This window comes from Venustampulla echinocandica, assembly GCF_003357145.1.
Source record: "Venustampulla echinocandica strain BP 5553 chromosome Unknown scaffold_9, whole genome shotgun sequence".
Classification (NCBI taxonomy): domain Eukaryota; kingdom Fungi; phylum Ascomycota; class Leotiomycetes; order Helotiales; family Pleuroascaceae; genus Venustampulla; species Venustampulla echinocandica.
In genome coordinates, this window is record NW_022474214.1 from 862,789 (window position 1) to 882,521 (window position 19,733).

The 19,733-nt window shown below is 48.1% G+C and overlaps 4 protein-coding genes across 4 annotated transcripts; 1 reads left to right on the plus strand and 3 right to left on the minus strand.

Annotated features, from left to right (window-relative positions):
- Positions 1–1,415: 1,415 nt before the first annotated feature.
- On the minus strand, positions 1,416–3,629 carry BP5553_09028 (uncharacterized protein; the record flags this gene model as incomplete). The annotated part of the gene is made up of 2 exons (XM_032017651.1): positions 1,416–2,224; positions 2,273–3,629. 2 exons carry the CDS (start codon positions 3,627–3,629, stop codon positions 1,416–1,418), a joined length of 2,166 nt encoding a protein of 721 aa, XP_031866294.1.
- Positions 3,630–10,487: 6,858 nt separating this feature from the next.
- BP5553_09029 (uncharacterized protein) lies at positions 10,488–11,974 on the plus strand (the record flags this gene model as incomplete). The annotated part of the gene is made up of 3 exons (XM_032017652.1): positions 10,488–10,523; positions 10,641–11,259; positions 11,310–11,974. 3 exons carry the CDS (start codon positions 10,488–10,490, stop codon positions 11,972–11,974), a joined length of 1,320 nt encoding a protein of 439 aa, XP_031866295.1.
- Positions 11,975–13,844: 1,870 nt separating this feature from the next.
- Positions 13,845–17,588, minus strand: BP5553_09030 (uncharacterized protein; the record flags this gene model as incomplete). Its single annotated transcript, XM_032017653.1, has 1 exon — positions 13,845–17,588. The coding sequence occupies one exon, from the start codon at positions 17,586–17,588 to the stop codon at positions 13,845–13,847; it is 3,744 nt and encodes a 1,247-aa protein (XP_031866296.1).
- A 222-nt stretch (positions 17,589–17,810) lies between these two features.
- On the minus strand, positions 17,811–19,256 carry BP5553_09031 (Uncharacterized protein; the record flags this gene model as incomplete). Its single annotated transcript, XM_032017654.1, has 3 exons — positions 17,811–17,984; positions 18,083–19,027; positions 19,227–19,256. 3 exons carry the CDS (start codon positions 19,254–19,256, stop codon positions 17,811–17,813), a joined length of 1,149 nt encoding a protein of 382 aa, XP_031866297.1.
- Positions 19,257–19,733: the final 477 nt, after the last annotated feature.

Below are 19,733 nucleotides of genomic sequence, written 5' to 3' on the forward strand. Positions count from 1 at the left end.
TACACCGAGAGAGGTTCGACCCGAACCTACTCGCTAACTTGGAAAAAATGGTAGGTGGAGGGCGAAAAGGTGGTAAGCAGAAATGGTGGTGTATGCTGGAGACATCACATATTGTCATAACTGGCCTCGTCACTATCCTCGCTGTTTAACTTGACATGCGAAATGAAGATGCTATGACTTGCTGGTTTGTTCTTTAACAATAAAATATATTTTCAAGTCGAGCTCCAAGCTGGTGCTGCCATTTGAGATATTTCATCCACTCACCTAATGATGGACGTGCTTGAGCCCTTCTGCTCTATAGGGCTAATGATACAGATAAATCTGACTAAATAATTATGAGTTTTGTCGGCAAGTAGATACGCAATATAGTTGCAAGTTAGGTACGAAATCCCTTCTACGCTTACAGTACTACTCTCCTGTTTTAAGCCTTTACTTCTAAGGTAATACATATTACCAAAGGGTAATGAGCAAGACCCCAAATTCCATGTTTTCCCTCGAACTTCAATCAGTAACAAAATACTCGTCTCTACAAGCTTAGATAGGTTACAAATAGCTATCGAGGCTTAACACTTGCAGCCATACTCTCTCTCTCTCTCTCATAGTTCCCATACACGGCTTTATAGCCTTCAGACTAGGCCACATAATCGTCACGTTCCTTTCAGACCGTTCGTGATCTGACCACCTTCAAGCTTAAAACCGCCATGAAGGCAGTTCTCGTCATGGACCCGACCGGTGAGCTTCAGAAACATAGGTCCTCTTCGAATCCTAAGAGTCTTAAATGAAAGCACACAAGATAGTTGTAGCCTGTGTTGAGATAATCTTGACTTGGGTCAGCAATACAATTTGATTGAAGCCACTTTAATCAATGCTAAAAAGAAATATCAAAAACGTATCCAATATATGCGAGTTGTTCGAACCAGCCCAGGAAACTGCTCTGATTATATAACCTTCGTGCCAAGCTATATCCCAACGAAGTCACGTAATAAGGAAGTCATGCTTCCGTACGATCACTCCAAAACTATAACACCTTTGTTGCTATTATTTGTTCAATTAGGCAGCCGATATCTTAGAACGATTCTTTGTCTAGTTATGTTCCCGTACGACAACAAACTCCTAGAGCCTCGAAACGGTGCTGCTTCCTCAAGAAGAAAGGGGAGGGGGTAATGTGATGTGTTGCACCCAGTTGGCTGCCTTAATGCTTCGCACCTTCGGTTAAGCCCTGTCGTATGACTACTAGTAAGCAAACAGTATGTCTTAAGCGAGCTCCTCTCGACTCCCTAGATTATTCATTATTCTTCTTGTTTAACAATTGACCTCACTTGTCTATTTTAATGTCAACGCGTGACAATAACTTTATATGTTATAACCATAATAAATAAGAGCACCATTTGTTTTATCTTATACTTATATACATGTTATCTTAATTGGACGTATACCATCTCAGTTTTCTCTCGTTCCCATACCTCTGATATAATCAGGCCCAGCGCGACTCTAGAGTAGGCGATGCTGCCTCTCTGTTCAACTAGAAGAACATTGTAACGACAGTAGCATGAATCTTCTATCGTGCTACTCTCAACTTCGCTGTCGTCATCTGTCTTGTCCTTTTCATACTCTCCTTCCACACTGTCCTCTTCCACACTGTCCGCTTCCACACTGTCCGCTTCCACACTGTCCGCTTCCATGCTATCCCCTTCTATGCTGTCCCCTTCCACACTGTCCTCTTCCACACTGTCCTCTTCCACACTGTCCTCTTCCACACTGTCCGCTTCCATGCTATCCCCTTCTATGCTGTCCCCTTCTACACTGTCCGCTTCCACACTGTCCGCTTCCACACTGTCCGCTTCTACACTGTCCGCTTCCACACTGTCCGCTTCCACATTGTCCGCTTCCTTCCTTTTCTTTCTTTTACGGCCGAACAATATGGCTTCGTCCTCAGTAGTGTGGCTACACGGAATCCGGCGAAGAATAGAGATCTTTGATATAGCAATAAAATCGTACACTGCCTCTACCGGTGTGCCATGGGGAACTCCCCGAGGTAGTACACCGCAAATCGCTCCTCGACTGTCAAGAATACACAAATGGGGAAGTCTCAACCCATCATATGGAAAGCCAGAGACTCCCAATTGAAGTTGCAACTCCTCTGGCAAGCTACGTTCTGCAATCTGGAAAGAGCCTCTAGAAGCATAGCAATAGATAATTTGACATTCCTCTTGCAACTCAGGGTCTATACATGATCAGTAACGAGGTATTTTGTTCGATGGCTTAAATTCACATATAAAGCCATCGATCACAGATATAGCAGCTCCGAATGCGACAGCGTCCAATCCGATGTGCCTGCTGCTATCTCTTGATTCTTCGATCTTCGAAGATGACATAATCTGTTTCCATTTGCGATCTTTGTATCTGTACCATCGACATAAAGAAAGAAATCCCGCATGGCCTGCGATATCACTGATCTGGTAATACCACTCATGACTGAATCGCACCCTGCCGTACGCTCTATGGAAATTGTTGCAGTCAATACCACCTTCCCAGGTGAGCTTCCATGCGAGCCAAGACCAGCTAGGGAAGTGTATTCCTTTTTCATTCAGATTTGGTAACCTTGGAATTGCTTCACTACTCATCGGTTGCCAGAGTAGGCCAATATCGAAGAAGTCTTCTGGTATTGCGTACAGAAATCCAGCCTTGAAGGATTGCTCGAGGAGAGAGAGGATTCCTTTAAAAGCATATAGTATATCGGTCGGAAAAGTGAGATTCCTACTGGTGTAGTCGTCGACTATCTCGCCGTACTTTTGCATGTCTGCGCTCAAGAAATTAAAATCGCGGCCCCAGATATGACTCATTGGTACGCTTGTGTGCCCTGTCCACGTTCCAGTGCTTTCTGACTGTCCGGTGTGGGAGCATTCCCACGTGAATTCGTCCGCGAATATAATCCTCCGGTTGGAACAGACAAGCTCTTGGAAAGTCCAGCCACGCGTATACCAGGGCAGTTGATGCTCATCTGCTGCAGATTTTCGGTCCCTTGGTTTAGGATTAGAGACATCTCGAAGCCCGTGCAGACCAAAATCGGCGTGTCCTCCCTTACAGGCAATGATCGTTACAAATGCCTGGCGATAGATGGAGCCCATGGCATCAATCTGAGACTGCTTTGCATCCGTATCATCCTGCACTATGCACAAACTATCTACCCACAGAAACCGAATTCCTAGGCGGCAAACCAAATGTATAGTATCCCGAATAGTTTGTGGCAGTTCCACTCCTTTGTTCTCCTCTGACAAGCTCCCTAGTAGCTGGCGTGCTTCAATGTTACACAATTCAGTCTTGCACTTTTGATCTCCACCCCAAACATAGCTTAGAGCAGCATATCTTGCAGTGGGGTACAATCTCGCATCAACCAAGCAATGTTCCTGCACGTCGATAAGCCATAGAAGAGGCCTTTCAACATTGATATAAACCTGTCGGCATTCAGGGCCATGTTGTACCTCGCAGTTGCAAATATTCCACCGGAGGAGATCATAGTTAATCCACTCGGGATCATACTCTCCATTTTCAAATGCGCTTTCGAGATCTGAGAGTAGTTCTTCGGTTTGCTCTTCTTCAGGAGTAATTCCTCCAGCTAAGTGATTCATGCTGACTTCTGAAGGGAAATCTCAGGTTTGAAAACAAATTGGTGAAAAGGTCGATGATTTCATAGAAAAAGCAATCAAATGTAGCAGAAACAGTTATTAACTAGGAAATGTTTTATTGAAATTAATAGAAAGGGTGGAGTTCCAATCTCGTCGTAAAAGATAACGTGGGTGAAGTACAGGCCTATTAGCTAATGCCAAATCTGCTGTACTTCTTGAATATATGATGTACGACTACTGGAACCTGCCATTCTTCGGCGATGTTTCGTGGCAAGAGACAACTGGTCGAAATACAACAGTAATCTGCGCTGAATCTTAACCTGCATCGCTTCTGACGCGATTAGTTAGCTTCGCCGCTTTACTCGGGAACCAAATCTATAATAATATATTGATAATATATTAAGAATATTAAAGAGAATGTTATTATTATAAAAGTTAACTGAATTTATTTATAATTATTATATACTAAAACGATTAATTATATCTTTATTTTTTAAGATAAACCCTACGATAAAATATCATTGATATTACTCTACTAGTAGGGAACCCTTTCTCTAACCACTCTACTGCCTGAAAGGCGCCTTTATTCTTCATCCCGTTATACAAAATAGCATTATTCCCGTTACGTAGCTAATAAAGTAGTTGCTGTTCACAGAAGCAACCCAGCCAAGTAGTATATATAGAGTATCCTTCTTATCTAAGCTTTTGGCCAGATATTTCACCGTAATATCCGCAAAGAAATTAGGTAACAAATGGGACTTCGAAGCACCTTTTCGGCCAGTATTTGTCGTGGACCACCCATCCCTTAACACAAGTACAGGAGGTAATCTGTCGAAAACCATCCGCTGTTGCATCATTAGTCAATTTTTTCACGCTAATATTATTGTTTCGGTTGCAACGACTACTTAAACCAAAAGAAACTTGGGAGTTTTGTAGCGAGAGCGAAGTAAGTACAAAGGATCCTTCGACTGCATAGCCTCTCTAAGGTATCCGGTATATAACGTTAGAAATCAGGTAGGTAGTCTTATTCCTGCGCCGCGTTCCTATAGAAACATGCCAAAACTAGACAATCACACAAATACTTGTTTACGTACCTCTAAGCTCTGAAAACTTAAGGATTTCTCTTTTAGTGTTCCCCATCTCGAAGTTGGAAAGTAAAACATTTTCTCAATACGGCAGTCTCCTTTTCAGCAGACAGCCGCATTTTTCCTCCGCCTTCGAAGCCGAATAGCCACAACCTACAACGAAACTGGGAGGTAAGGTAAACTTGTCGAGGGAAACGCAGTCTGGCTTCGAATACCTTTGTAGACCTAATGCACAGCATTAAAGATAGCAAGTGCGGTAGTGATGATATAAACTGTAGAATAACCCCCTTCCAATGTGGTACTAGCGGACTCTTGGAAAAAGCGTCTCAGATCGAAGAGATGGCCAGCGTCTCGCAACTTCTTGAGGATAAGCCCATTGCCATCCTCACCGTTCTCGATAATGGGAGCCGAGCCGTGGGCAAAGTATGGAATAACCCGGTTTTGGAGTTGTTGGTCCCGAGTTAATATTTTTGCGCTCCCGTTTAACAAGAACACCCAACGACGTGCGCTGTTCTGGCCGAGGGGTACGCACCGAATATGCCAACTGTAACGTGCTCCCCTTCAAGTGCACCGACTGTGAAATGGTCTACACTCCAAATAAGCCGCTTGAATAGACTTGGACCCTAAAAACATCTCCTGGTTCAGGCCCCAATGTAGTCAGAGACATATATTTGGCAAGACGGGTTATACGAGCAGCTTTTGAAACCTAAGAGTGCCATGAAGCGAAGTTTCGTTCTATCTTCTCAAATTTGGTCGAGGTTTGAGGAGCAGGATGACTGGTTAGTGCATGCTAAAACCCGCAGGATAGTTGCAATGCCTATTGCTCGATAGTGACAAGCAGTTTAGGCTTTGGTTATAGTCGTACGGAAGCCTGATCTGCATGAGTTCAAGGTTTATCCGTCGGCGTTGAAGTAAAAAGCACTTGCCGATATTCCTGATTCGGGAACAATTTGTGGTTTTCTGTTGCTAGCGATTGTGGATAGAGTGTCAATAAATCGACCATTGACCTCTTCGATTGACCTTCGCCGCTCAGATCCACCTTATCTAAACTCTGTCCGTAGAGGCAAGAGGCCACAAATACTAGCAAGGAGGCATAGATAAAAATTGTGCTCGCCTTATCCTCAAAAGGGTAGGTATACTAGCGTTAGTTGCTGCGTTTGGAGATCAGACTAGCGACCTCCGATACTTATAGACCTGTCACAGCTTGCAATTCTGCTCTGTTGACATCGACAAATCGCTAAAGTGAATGGCTATACCGCCATTTGCAGTCGGATCACCATCTAAAGCAGCAACAAGTCAACTCGGCTGCCAGGCCCTCTCGCCAACTCGCGACAACCTACAATAGGTGAGAAAGCGAAAAAAACCCCTATCTTCTGTTACAAGCGAATAAAAAGCACGGAAATGAGGAAAAAATATTATTAGATTCAAGAAGCAAAAGAGTTCGGCCCGGTGTCGAATGCCTACATCTCTTGTCGCGTTTGCCCTATCGATCCTTTCTCCAGAAGACAATTTGACCTGAACCACTTAGCCAAGTGCCGCCTTTTGTCTTCCTTAAAACACAAAATCGCTTATTTTAAGATATAAGGTAGACAGCGCGGGGAAAATGGGACTCGCACGTGACTAAACCCATATACCACTAGGTATGTATAGTCTATACAAGTTAGAGTTCCTTCTCTCGTATTAGAAGTCATTACTAAAAGATTTCGCCATCGTAGGCTTCACGCTCCGTTTTCAAAAAAGGAGAGTGAAGTCGTTCTTGAGCAATAGTAGCATCGTCAGATGCAGACGGGATGACCCAAATTTATGGGACATGAAAGCTGGAAATGAAATATGACTTAATGCATATGGTTTCGGTATTAAAGAAAGTCCCGAGGCCCTTTACAGTGCTGTAGACTCTCCCGCAGTCATGTGACCCCCCCCTTTTTCGCTAGGCGACAAATTTTGAAACATAAACATAACTTCCACGAATATGGAGTACTCCGTATGAAACTCGACGACGGGATCTCGGCCCAGAGCTTAACAGAAGAAATTATAGTGGATTTAATCCAATGATTGAGAAACCGGCGTTTTTCCATTGAGCAAGGTACGTAGGTAGATCACGCGCAATGATGCAACCACAGCGCTATATTCAGTTAGGAAGGCTTTCCTTTTCGTTCCACCGGCTTTGGTCCCTGAAAGTTATAGCCTAAGTTGCCTAACGGAGCATTTGACGGAGTCTTATTTACTTCTAGGCCGATCGAAGTCGAGACGGCGATCGCCTGGGATTTTCGAGATCCGAAGTGACGACAGACGAGTCCTGAAACAAGCGGGCTTCCGATGTCTTGCCACAGCCACAGATAAGGGAAACGGGGAACGGGAGAGTATCACGTGATCATCGAGTTTGGAGCGGAAGATTCCTCACTACGAATGCAAAGATCCTTAGTAGGGGTCTCTGGCATATTGAAAATTTCCCTTGCGAAGTTTAAATGTAGAAATATTAATCGAAAGGCGGGAAAGGAGAGATAAAAGGACCCCGTCGTAATAAAGATCCCGCCTCGACATCGAGCTGTCAAAAATATAACAGCCGGGGGGGCCAGGGCCCGAGCCCGACTGGGCGTCCAGCATGCGGTGGCTTTTATTTGTGCAACAGTTCGAGTTTACCCGCTCACCAGCAATAAAAATAATAAATCTAGGCTACCAGACAGATGGGCATGCGGAGGACACTTTGTTTCACGCCACGAGCGGTGGGAGCCTTCATACAGCTTACGGAGTAAGTAGGGTACAGTACAGTAGTAAGTACTGTTTATATTATTATTTAGAGCGCTGAGAGGTTCACACGGAGTGCCGGATGCCATTGGTTGGGGGATGTTGCCGCCATTGCCGATCGACAGCCAAGACGTTGAAGGAAATGATCGGGTAATGCAGAACATTAGACCGAGGGATGTTCGTTTGGTAATCTTGGGCATTTTCTTCTTTGGTCGTTTCTCCGTGGTCTCTTTTTGGTGGAGAGTACCGGTACCGGTACCGTACCGTATCATATCATATCATATCATATCATTCGACCTTATCAGCTCGCGTAGATACATACCTTATGTGTAATGTACTGTACTTGTAATGTATGTACCTTCCCTATCTCTCATCCACAAGTACATCTATGGACAAGAGCCGACTTCTGTCGAGGAAGCTGTGGGGGTTCGAGGCCCCTGAATCTGAATCGGGGCCCTGATACTCCGTCCTGACTTCCAAGTTCCAAGTTCCAGCTTTGGGGATGATTGCCAAGATCACCAACTGCGGTGCTGACTTTGTGCGGACGAGTCCACCCGTCGAACCAGCTCGCGATGGTGACGGTGCCAAGGCCACGTCCCTGGGAAGCAATTTGTTCCGTATCTCGCGCTGGACGGAGGAGCGACTGCACTTGTCTGCACCTCGTACCGAGCGTGTGCTAGAGTCTAGGAGGAGCAATGATCAACACGACCAGCAGTTGGTTGGAATTCTTGGCTGTTGGGCCGTCTGCGGGTGGCTTGCTTGGGGTGGATTTACAACGTGATCGGTACGTAGTACGTACGTACGGAGGGATTATTAAGGTTCTCACGTATGGACTTTATCTGAGTTTAGAGAGAGTACCCTATGTACTGTACAGCAACATCGTGTGGAATAGGCCTTATTAGAAGCAGGATTCAGGGCTCCTCATGAGAGGGAGCAAGAGGGAGCTGCTCTGCTCCCATGCCAAGTGAGAAGAAAATATTTCCATAAAATATTTTCCCGTTTACACTTGGCATGTTGACTCGTGATGAGGATTTCGTACTAACCATCAAGCCGGTTACGTTTAGCGCTTCACCACCAGAGACTCAAGTGACTAGTGTGGACATAGCGGACATAAGTGAGCTGCGATAAACGATTTTGTGCCTATACTCAGTACAATCCGTACAATATCGAAGCGTATATAAATGCTCTCTTTAATTTTTTTGCTTACTTTATATTGCTAAGTATAAAAGAGCTAGCGGTATGTATTATATAGACTCTCCATGTACCTAGATATGCACGCTGTATGGAGCATATTATCACACCATGTTATCCCCCACTACTGTGCCCCGATTTGCAGCAAACCCTTATTTCTCGAGCCACCCCCGCTGGTAACTGTAGTCTTCATCATTTATCTAGGAACGACGGCGCCTCACCACCGTAGGCTTTGGCTAGTTACACGAAGCAAGAATTGGGTATCATAACTGGTTCCACGGTTCCAAACCGTCCTCTGGCCACCCTCTCGGGCTTCAGCGTAGCAGGAGACATGCACATGTGCCTGATATGTACTGTATATGCTGTACTCCGTCTCCCCGGCCAGAGAGCAGCATATCACATCCCTGCTGCCTCGGAATATACTGTTGGTTTCGTACGAAGTATAGTATAGTACTACAGTGCCCGTATTTTGGTTCTTCTACATGGACTTGCCCGTACTGTACCGTGCTCTATTCGATACGTTCGACAGGAACTCGAACAAGACCAAGTAGTCGCCTTCCGTCCACCACGGGGGATGCGGTATAGCTTCCTCCGACCGACCGTCCTCTGCTCTCCAACAATAATGAATAATAATAATTAATGTCTGTACCAAGTACTCCGCATCGTTCTCTTTACTCGTGCTAGCACAGCGCCAGTTCCTGCGCCACGCCACCCGGAACCTGGCATCCGTGCGGCAGGCGCGAGATTCTGACTTGATACTGTAGAGTCCGAGGACTACAGGACGGTGATATGAAAATAGGTCAGGACACGCGGACAAGCGAAACACGATTCAACCGCATCTCGCAATAGCGTCCTCCCACCATTCCTGCGATAGTACAGAGCACGAGACGAGTACAGTGCTGGATTGCGTTTCTTCATGCCTTGGGCCCATCCTGACTCGCACATCCGCCGCCTTGCATTTTGGCCCCGTTGCATAACAAGAATACCTCGGAATGCGTTGAAGCCCGCTCCACGGCTCTCAGTTCCTTCGCCACCTGTTTTGCGCTGGCGCTTGGCCGTCTCGAAGCCGTCTTAGCTTCCAGAGTTCCCCTGGCTGCCAGCGGTTGTCGGTCCTCAGGTTGCCACCCGGGAGATGGTGATTATTGCCTCCTTTGGGGTAGTGATCTTGCTGCCCAGAGACTGGCCGAAAGCTGGAGGCCGCAAGTCTGTAGCTGTGGCTGATGCAAGACCCCCCCAAATAATGTTCCAGCCGATCATCCTCCTCCGTCGTCGTACGTACCCCTTGCAAACCGCAAGATGCAACATGCCCGGGTGCATTCAATCTCTCTCCCCAGTCTCTCCAGTCCTTTGCAGCGGAGCGCCGAGCTCGTCAAGCTGACGACGCTCTCGAATGGCCCAACCCCCCTCCCTCCCAAGATCCTAATTCAGAATTGGCTCCAGGCTATACCTTGCGATACCTTGCGATACCTTGCGAGACCTGGCTATTCCTTGCCATGCTGGGGTCTTGAGCCTCCAGCCGTGATCCGTGTCCGCTGCTAGCACTTAGCACTTGTTGGTCTTCTGTTCTTCCCCACCAGTACGACCTCTTCGTACCCTTACTCCGTACTCTGTGTACTCTGTGCTCCGTGTGGATTTGTCCTTTCTCTACTATATTTCCTAAACATCTTCAATTCACATTCGCTTAGTTTCCCCCTGACGGAGTCTCTCCTCCTCACCTTCCTTTGGTTTTCGTCGATTGCAGCAGAGACCTAACACTGTCCTTGATAACTATCCGTACTTGCACCTTGGGAGAGCCTGTGGACTTTGTGAATGCTGGCATCATTGTATTAATGAAGCGAGAATGAGCGCCAGACAGGAGAATGTCAAGTGGGTGGATGTACGTCTTTCTCATCTCAATTACTTTGTCCAGCTCAACTCTATCTCTATCCCACAATACCGGAACCTTGGGAAGCACACAAATAGACCTCATCCGCTAATACGTTGAACTTTACAGGGCCTTCGTGGTATCGGATCTCTTCTGGTGGTCACCACGCACATCGCCCGCGCCTTCGATGAGGATCTATTCAAGCCAACATCTGAAGAAAATGCTAGTCCCCGGATATTCCAATATCCCATCCTCCGCATCATTATCCAAGGCAGAATCGGAGTAGCCATCTTCTCTCTTGTAACAGGATATGTTTGCGCCCTAAAGCCGATTCGACAATGTCACGCCGGAACTCCAGAGGCTGCACTCGTGTCAATTGCGAAGAGCGCCTCGCGACGGGTACCTCGGTTGATTCTACCAACAACCCTTGCCACGACGATTATATGGCTTCTTTGCCAGTTCGGTGTCTTCCAGGTTGCAAATCGGACAGATCGATGGTGGCTTCGTGATACGTCGCCAAATATGATCCCGTATTTTGGAAATGCGTTGCATTCTCTGGTTATGGATACTATTACGACATGGACGAGATCGTGGAATGCGTACGATGTTAATCAATGGACCTTGCAACCGCTGTTGAAGGGAAGTATGATGGTGTATATGATGATCGCTGCAACTGTTTTCGTAAAACCAAAATACCGGATGATGATTGCCATCGCGCTCTACTTTTACTACTACATTAGTACCGACTGTAAGTCTCCCCTCGCTGGATCAAAGGGAATCTATACTAAGTCATCCCAGCGGCCTTCGGCATGCAATTCTTCTTCGGTGTCTTCCTCAGCGACATCTCCCAAAACCCAACTCATATCGCCTGGTGCCAAGCTCGAAAATGGCCTGCCCGGGTCCTCGCCCCGGTCTTGATATCCATCGGTCTCATCCTCGCCTCCTACCCAGAAGAAAAAGCTGAATGGATGCACTGGTCTCTCGCCTTGAAGAACTTGGGTGCCTACATTTTCCCAGTAAACGGCGAAGTTCCCCGTTTCTACACCGGCCTCGGCCTCGAATTTATCGCCCTCGGAATCCACTTCTCCTCCATTATGAAGAACGTCCTGTCGAATAAATATCTCTTGTGGTTTGGCAAAAACTCCTTCGCTGTATACCTCATCCACGGCACGCTGCTCCGTACATTGCTCGTATGGATGTTTTTCGGGACCAGCCTTCCTCCAAACGTTACCCGCGAAGATGGCAGTGTTGTAGGTGGCCCTCCTTTGACCATCTGCGGGAGCGTACGGTTTTTTACACTGTTGCCGATTTGGTTTGTTATTCTTTATACTACGGCGCATTACTGGACGAAGTATGTGGATCCGTGGTGTGCACGAATTACAGAGAGGGGCATGCGGTATATTTATGAGGACCATCAGGAGTCGGGGTCTGTAGAAAGCAAGAGGCCAGCTTTACCGAAATGAAGAGATGGTGAGGGCTCAGTGATTGAGGGACTTGGAACCCGACGCTGGGAGGGATAATTGGCACCAGTGGAAGACGCCAGGAGAACAAGGTCGTCCGCAACGCGACTCGACGATACCACAGCACGAACACGAATTCGATTTGTACATACCTACCTACCTACCCTACCTAGGTACCCTACGTGCGCTTGCACATATTCGACGGCCTCACAACCATTAGGCGCGGAGTTCCGGATTTTGAGAGATTGCATCAGAGAGCTCAATGCTTTTAGCGGGAGGTGCATGGCACGATATTATCACATCTTTAAACATCGAAAGGAATAAGAAGTGAGGGAAACAGGGCAATGTGGCCTTGGGCTTGATACGGGATACATATCCTGCCCCGGTTTTCCCGACTTCATGTATATAGAGGCGGTCGACGACGACGTCTCTCGACAGCCCATACAGGGCTCTAGATGAAATACTCTCATTTGTAATAGTAACATAGGCATAGTTCTCTTTGTCCCGGTCGCGGAAGAAAGGAGACACGCATATTTTGCTACAACGGCGTTTTTCTGGTCAAGGCGTAAATTTAAACTTCTTCAAAGTCTCGTCGAGATATGATATAAATATATATATATATACAGACATAATGATCTTCACCCTCAGCATGGTTCTCCAGAATCCCGCAAAGGCCCATGGCGACTCTCCCCTGTCCAGAAGATTGATTCTCAGAAGCACGCTGACCCCTCCGTCGAAAGGGGTACGTACGCTTCATTGTGTAGGAAACACACTAATCCCTTTCTTATAAGTTATCAGTGGTTACTTTCCTCTGGCGCCGCTTTGGCGTCTTGGCCGGGGTAGGTGGCGCGTTTGGGCATGGAACTGGTGGGCTTGGCGGGGTTGGGTGGCTGAGCGGTGTAATTTTCTCTCTCTTACTTCGTGTACGAGTACCATCTGATAAGATTATTGAGTGGGACCTGATGTGGTTGTGATTGGATATGTGTTGGAACAAATTCAGGGGATCCAATGGTCCAATGCTAATCAAAAAGTGCAAAATTTTGTCCGAGATTTGCAGATTTGTGGATTTGAGGAGGCGACGACAGTACGAAGTAATTCGATTCAGGCGGTAACCACTCCTCTACCTACCAACTGGTCGGTGTATTACCCTTAGGCTAACAGGTACCTCCGTACTCCGTACCGAGGTTTGTATTGTGCTATCCGCTTTTAAATTTGCACTCTATTAATAAGGGGCTGGTGGGGTGGATAGCAACATGTGAATTAAAAGAGCTAAGAAGCTACTTATCAAGCCACAGCCAGCTACGTCACTTGTACTATGGAGACACCTCTCTAAAACCAACATCCCAACATCCCAACATCCCAACATCCAACATCCAACATACATCCAAGCAACAATAATAGTCTATATTCGTTTCGTCTCTCCAATGCTCCATATCCCATTAATACCCCCTAATCCTTTAGAAAAACAGACCAAGAACGCCAATTTCCCTGTTGACCAAACCTGGCAATGCCATGCTCTGCTATGCAACGCAAATAGAAATACAAATGCTAATGCTAATCCCGCACAGTTTTTATCCCATGCCAAACAATGCCTAATCTAGATATGCATGCGCAAGTGTATGTGGGTAGTTGATAGGAAAACAAATTCTGAATGGAAAAGCAACAATCGGAGAGCAAAAGCAATGATGCGAAAGTGTCCCGTATCCTTCAAACCAAGCCAAGGATAGCGCCAGAACTCAACAGCCATCTGAACAAACTCCTATAACGAACAACAATGAGGGGTATAATCGATCGATAGCACAAGGCAAACCTCAATCTCACACACTCCTTATCAGTCCTCTCGAACGCCTCAAGCACAAACAAAAACACAACACTACCTTCTCACCTCCCTAATCCCCAATCCGACCACTCCACTCCTGCCTTGTCCCGATCTCTCTCTCTCATCCCAACTTCGCTCAACCCTCAACCTCGCCTCCCTCGTATCAACCTTCTCCGGAAAATCCCCAAACTCAATAACCTTGCCATTCCCCACCATCACCCCTCCGCTCCCAGTACGCCCCATTTCCGGCGCTGCATATCCCTGCAATGGGGTAATGGGGTCAAACTCTTCGAGGTTGGTGAAGGAGCGAGAGAGAGCGAAGGGGTGTGATTGTGAGGGGCTGGGATGGGGGAGATTGCTGGTGTGATGCTGGTTGCTGGAGTTGAGGTTGTAGCTTTGTAGAGCTTTTGGGGAGGGGTGTCCTGATTGTATTGCTGAGGAGTGTTGAGAAGGGTAGGCTGAGGCGATGTTAGATTGAGGGGCGCTGTAAGAATGAGGGGCGCCAGGCTGAGGAATTGCGAATGGGTATTTGGAGTGATGAGGCGAGGTCGACGCCGAATGGGCACGGGTTGAAGAGGGAGCCTTTGGCAGTGCAAGGGCGAGGCTGGGTGTGAAGGGTGGTACAGTGGGGTTAAAATGCCGTCGTGGGGGTGGGAGACTGTTTGTGCCTGTTAGATTTGCAAACAGATGGGAGGAGTTAACAGAAGATGGAGAAGCGTACTTTTCATTACCCCCATTCCAACCCTCCATCCCCTCATCAGTGGCAGCTCCCGCATACCTAAGCCTTGGAGTCTTCCTCACAGGATACCCTGGAGCCCTCTCCTGCTCGGCCCTCCTTGATCCATCCCTCAAGTCATGCGCCGTCATCCGCTCGTAGACCTCATAACTGGTTGGCCGACTCCTCGGACTAAACACCGGAAGTTGAGGCAAAGGCTCCGTCTCCGCCACACTTGGTCTCCTACTACCTCTGCGCCTCTCGGAAGGCGCACCGCCAGAATGATGGGAGTGATCGGAGTGGGTTGTTTGACCTGAAGGATCTCGAGACATGGGCTGGGAAGTGTAGCCTCCATCATGCTGGTTCGGTGCGCTGGAGAAGGAGAGTTCAGGCCGCCCGGGATAGTATGTTGTTGGGCGAGGATTTGGGGGAGACAGGGCAGCGAAATGGGAGTCCCGGCCGTGGTCTGGCACTTGGGTTGTGGAAGGCGCGCTCTCTGAGTACCCCTGGGAATGCCAAGCTGGGTAATCATGAGGAAGGCCGCGCTTCAGCGGTGATGTGGATAGCACGGTATAGGATTCAACAGGAATGGGTCCTGTCATACGAGGGTAGATCTTTGACGGATATGCATCTCCGGATAGTTGGGCGGCTTCCTGGTTATTCTGTTGAAAGTAGTTCCCATGTTCCAAGGCGCTATGTCCCACAAGCTCAGACAAGGCACCGTCAGAAAGATGATAAGAATTCTGATATGAGAGACCTGGGGACGGGGGATATGGGGGCATCGGTGTATAAGATTGCCGTGGTGTTGCAGCCTGTGAAACCACCTCGACAGGAAACTTCTGCAGCGATGCAACTGCCGAACCGCAAATACTTTCACTTGAACTGCCAGGTGGTTCCGTTGCATTTCGAATAGGGCTAGGGATTCCGATAATGCTCGTTGGACCAGCGACAGCAGAAGCATACGAGGCAGTCCCAGCCAGCATATAAGGCCTTCTCACTGACAACGATTGATCTCGAATCGCGCCTCCTTCTCTGGGAGGTGGCGGACTGGTATGAGTGATATGCGTCAGAGCGACTTCTGCGCTGGATTGACCCGATATTCGGCCACGAGATCGATCGCGCGGTAATGTTTTCTGTAGATACCCATGAGCATGGTCATGACTGACTCTAGGGTCAATAGCGTTTAGAGAACGGAAGGAACCCGCACGATCTCGATATCGATCTTTCTCCATTCTCTTGACTGTCCGATGGAGATCGAGCCGTTCGGACTTCTTTGATCGACGAGGTTGTACAACCACCCACGGTCCGTCTGGACTGAGTGGCGTTTCTTGGTGGATGGTGCGCTGTGATGGCTGTAATGTCATTGCCGTAGACCCTTCTCTATCGCTGTCGTAACCGTCATCTTCTGATGGAGGCACATGAAGGAGGCCACGATGAGCATGAGCATGAGCATCAGCATCCTGTTTCATTTTGGTGTATTCCATGTCATGGGTTAGGCTTGAAGGGGACTCAAGCTGAGCTTGGTCGGCATCAAATCCCCATGGTGACATCCCAGGCGGATACTTGTCATATAATTTTGGAGTTTCTGGCCCTGTATCTGAGGAGCTGCTGGTTCGATCGAAGATGGAGGTTTGAAACGCGTCAGGCTTCCCTCCGGCAATAGTTTGAGATGACTCCGGAGTCCTTCGGTCAATCTCGACCTGTATTGCCTGCAGGCATTGGTCTAGATTTCTATGCGTCTCTGTCAACATAGGATACCTCTTTTGGTATTTCATTAGATGTTGTTGAAGACGATGTCCGTGAATTTCGTAAAGGCGGTAGTCTTCGACAAGGCCAGCGTGGGTCTTGCGCGTGATTCGGATATTTGCATTGTTGTATGAAAAGCAGAAGACCTTGACGGCTCGGTCAAGCCATAGAGGGAGGGATTCGTCAGCGTTTAGCGTATCCATGAAAAAGCCTTGAACCACACCATGAAGTCTAATAACATCAACATTGTCAGCAAGCATATCTCGGCTGCTTCTTGAACTTTGAGACGAATGGATCGAACGTTCAGGCTCGTTGCGATCCATGAGAGCGAACATATTGAGATACCGGAAAGTGTTGTTGAGAGAGCGCCCTGTTAACGGATCGGAGGCTTTTACGGGAACATCAAGTGCCTTCAGGCCAAGTGATATCATCTCCACCGGAATATGTTGACTGTAGAAACATAGGATATGAATGAGGTTCAAAGCCTCGCGGGCATCAAGTTTCTCTAATTGGTCAACAACAGCTTTATAAGCACCCAGGCCACTCAATCTTGGCTCTGACGCGTAACGCCTCGCAAATTTTGACAGAGGTTCATCTGTCAATTTCAGCCGTTGGGCCACAGCGTGTATGACAACAGGCAATAGCCCCATAGCCTGAACCAACTCCATTGAGTGTTTCAGATCATCTTTCGAGAATGGCTCTCGTTTGTCCAACTCCAAAAGCAAAAGTTGTTGTGCCTCTCTCGCGGAGAGTAAAGGAAGCCTGATAATCTGCGGGTTCATGAAATGATGGCTTCTGCTCACAGATTTCTCGGTCGAGGTGTATATGAGACTGGTATTCGTACTGTCCGGAATGAATTTCCGCAGAGCTTCAGAATCGTCGAAGTGGATGCCATCAAGAACCATCAGCCAATCGTGCCGGCGATTGAGCCATTTCTTAACAATCTTGATGAACTGCTGTGGATCTTCAGGAGAAATAATATCCTCCTTGTTAGCGGTATCCTTTAGGACTGCCTTTCTTGCAATGTCCCAAAAGCCGGCAGCGAGCTCGGTTTTACTCTTGGCACGCAGCCAGAAGATGCCTCCGGGATAGTCGTCTTTGTGGTCATATACGTACTGTCGTGCTAGATGGGACTTGCCACCTCCCGGTAAACATTGAATCAAGATGGCCGAGGTTCCTTCTGACCTTCTCTTCTTATCAAATAGCATTTTGTGCATATCTGAGAGCTCCTTTTGTCGGCCAACAAAGAGGGAGTTAGGACGAAATCCGGATGGCTTTATAAGGAACTGATTTGGCTCGCTCTCGTCAGGTTCAATACTGACAGTGGATTTGACCATGATCGTTGAATTATTTACTGAGTTCGCAGGATCTACACAAGGCATCAGCCCGCATCCGCTACTGATGACGGCCACCGAAAATGAAAGAAGCTACATGAAATTATTGCCGCTAATATTTTGGGAAATGGGATAAGCAATCGAGATCTTGAAGCACCATGTACAACTAACTCCATGCAATTCTAAGAGGCTCTGGTAGTAGGAGTATACAGATATTGGACGGACTCAGCGATTGCCCGCCATCTCAGTATCCATCTCCTCCACCTCGGCTGCTTCAAATTCGAACCTTGTTCGCGGTGAAGCTTCTACTAGACCCGGCTGGACATAAGGTTGTGCAGGCTGGATATTCTCGCGCGACGTACCAGGTGTATGTGGATTTGAGGCCTGAGGTGTTGTCGGCTTAAAATAGTCAGCGAGTGTGCTAAATATTGTGACACCGACGGTTCATGTCCTAGATATCGGAACACTCTGGCAGTCGGTGACCGGGGACAACTTACATAGTACCCTAAGAGTTCAGCCGCCTGGTCATTTTTATCTCGCCATCTTTTCTGCTTTTCATATTCGCGTCGGGCTTCGATGACCCTTGGCGATTCCTCCACCCAAGATTTGATAGTACCCGATATATTCGAGTACCCAGGGGAGTTTTTGCTCTCGAATTTGCACATGCCGGAGTGCGTAGCTTCGATACCGTAGTAGACCACACCAGGGAGCTGTGGGCTGGCCGAAAGCTGGTCGACAATGAAAATTTTGGTGCCCTTGAGATCGGTGGGGACCCCTTCGTGGACCATATAGACCCTGAATTTCTGATATATTTCGAGAAATTTAAGGTTGATATTCTGCAGGGTCTCGTTGTTAGTCTTGAGCGTTTTAACAAGTTGATCCTCCGTATGTACGAGCTTCTTCGGCATCAAGGCGTTGACCATCCCTTGCAGCATCAAGCCCCATTTCGCGGGGTCCGCGCCAGTGTGGGGAGTGCCCAGGAATATGATGCCGTAGGTAGAAACTGCGATGGAGCGCAAATCATCTGCGTATTTATCTTTCAGGTCATCGGAGAGGTTGAGCGCTCTTTTGACTAATATACCGCCTAGACTATGGGCGACCCATATAATCGGATGGTCGGAAGCTTCTTCACTCTTTCTCTCCAATGACAGGTTGGCTAGGAGTGTCTGCGCATGCTGATGGATCATATCGGAGCTAGCACCCCCCTTCCCAAATGCATATACGTCTGCATTATATCCATATACCAGTATCCTGGCCTTCGCCGACTTCAGTGTGACAGGTAGTAGCTGCGTGGGCCAGAAGACGCCATGTGTGGACGTCCAACTGTTGTGCGGATCTCCATTCAGACCGTGGACGAGTACTATATCGACTTTGGCGTCGGGGTGGGAGTACACCTCCGTGAGTTCGAAACGCTTGATTTCCTTTGGATCGATTGCGGTGCCCTATATTTAACCAAAACTCGGATCAGCCTCGACCATGCGAGGGAGATAGCACGGCGGCTTATGCTTGTCCAGCAAAAACGTTTCTCTTTTGGGGGGAGGGGGGAGGGAGGGAAGGGGAACTCACCATCCTTTTGTTGTATCGTCTCCAGATGATATCTTACACGACGCAAGCAAGGGCCTGGGAGAGGCTCTTATATACTCGACCAGATCCGGAGTCGGACGCGATCATGACCCTGGAAGGACCGACGTAACCAGGCAAGTGAGTAATGCGATGCGCCCCGCGGTGCTGGCCTGGAGACCGTTGACGCCTATGGTCTCCGACGTTGGTCCAGCTCCAGCAGTTGTGCGCCCGAGGATGACTGGGAGAGTTGAGTGCCAGTTTCACTTTGGTTCGGTGTGCGCAGGTTGACTGTAGGTAGTTGTGAAGAATGTGCACGCGGCGAAGAGGACTTGGGACTTGGGACTTGGGACTCTCTGTCGTCGTAGGTACTCGTAGTTACGTGGGTAGTCAAGTCACACGGCGAAAAGGGTCCTGGGCGCCCAGCAATGCGCCACGCGAACGGTCAAGCTGCAAGGGATCGGAGGGTTGGGGCAAGGCGTGGAGTGGTACCTGCGTAGAGCGTGGCCCGAGGGGCAGCAGGATAGGGCTAGAGGGCGGCGGTAGTTGATTGTCTTGACGCTGCCCGCTGCCGCTGCCGCTGACACT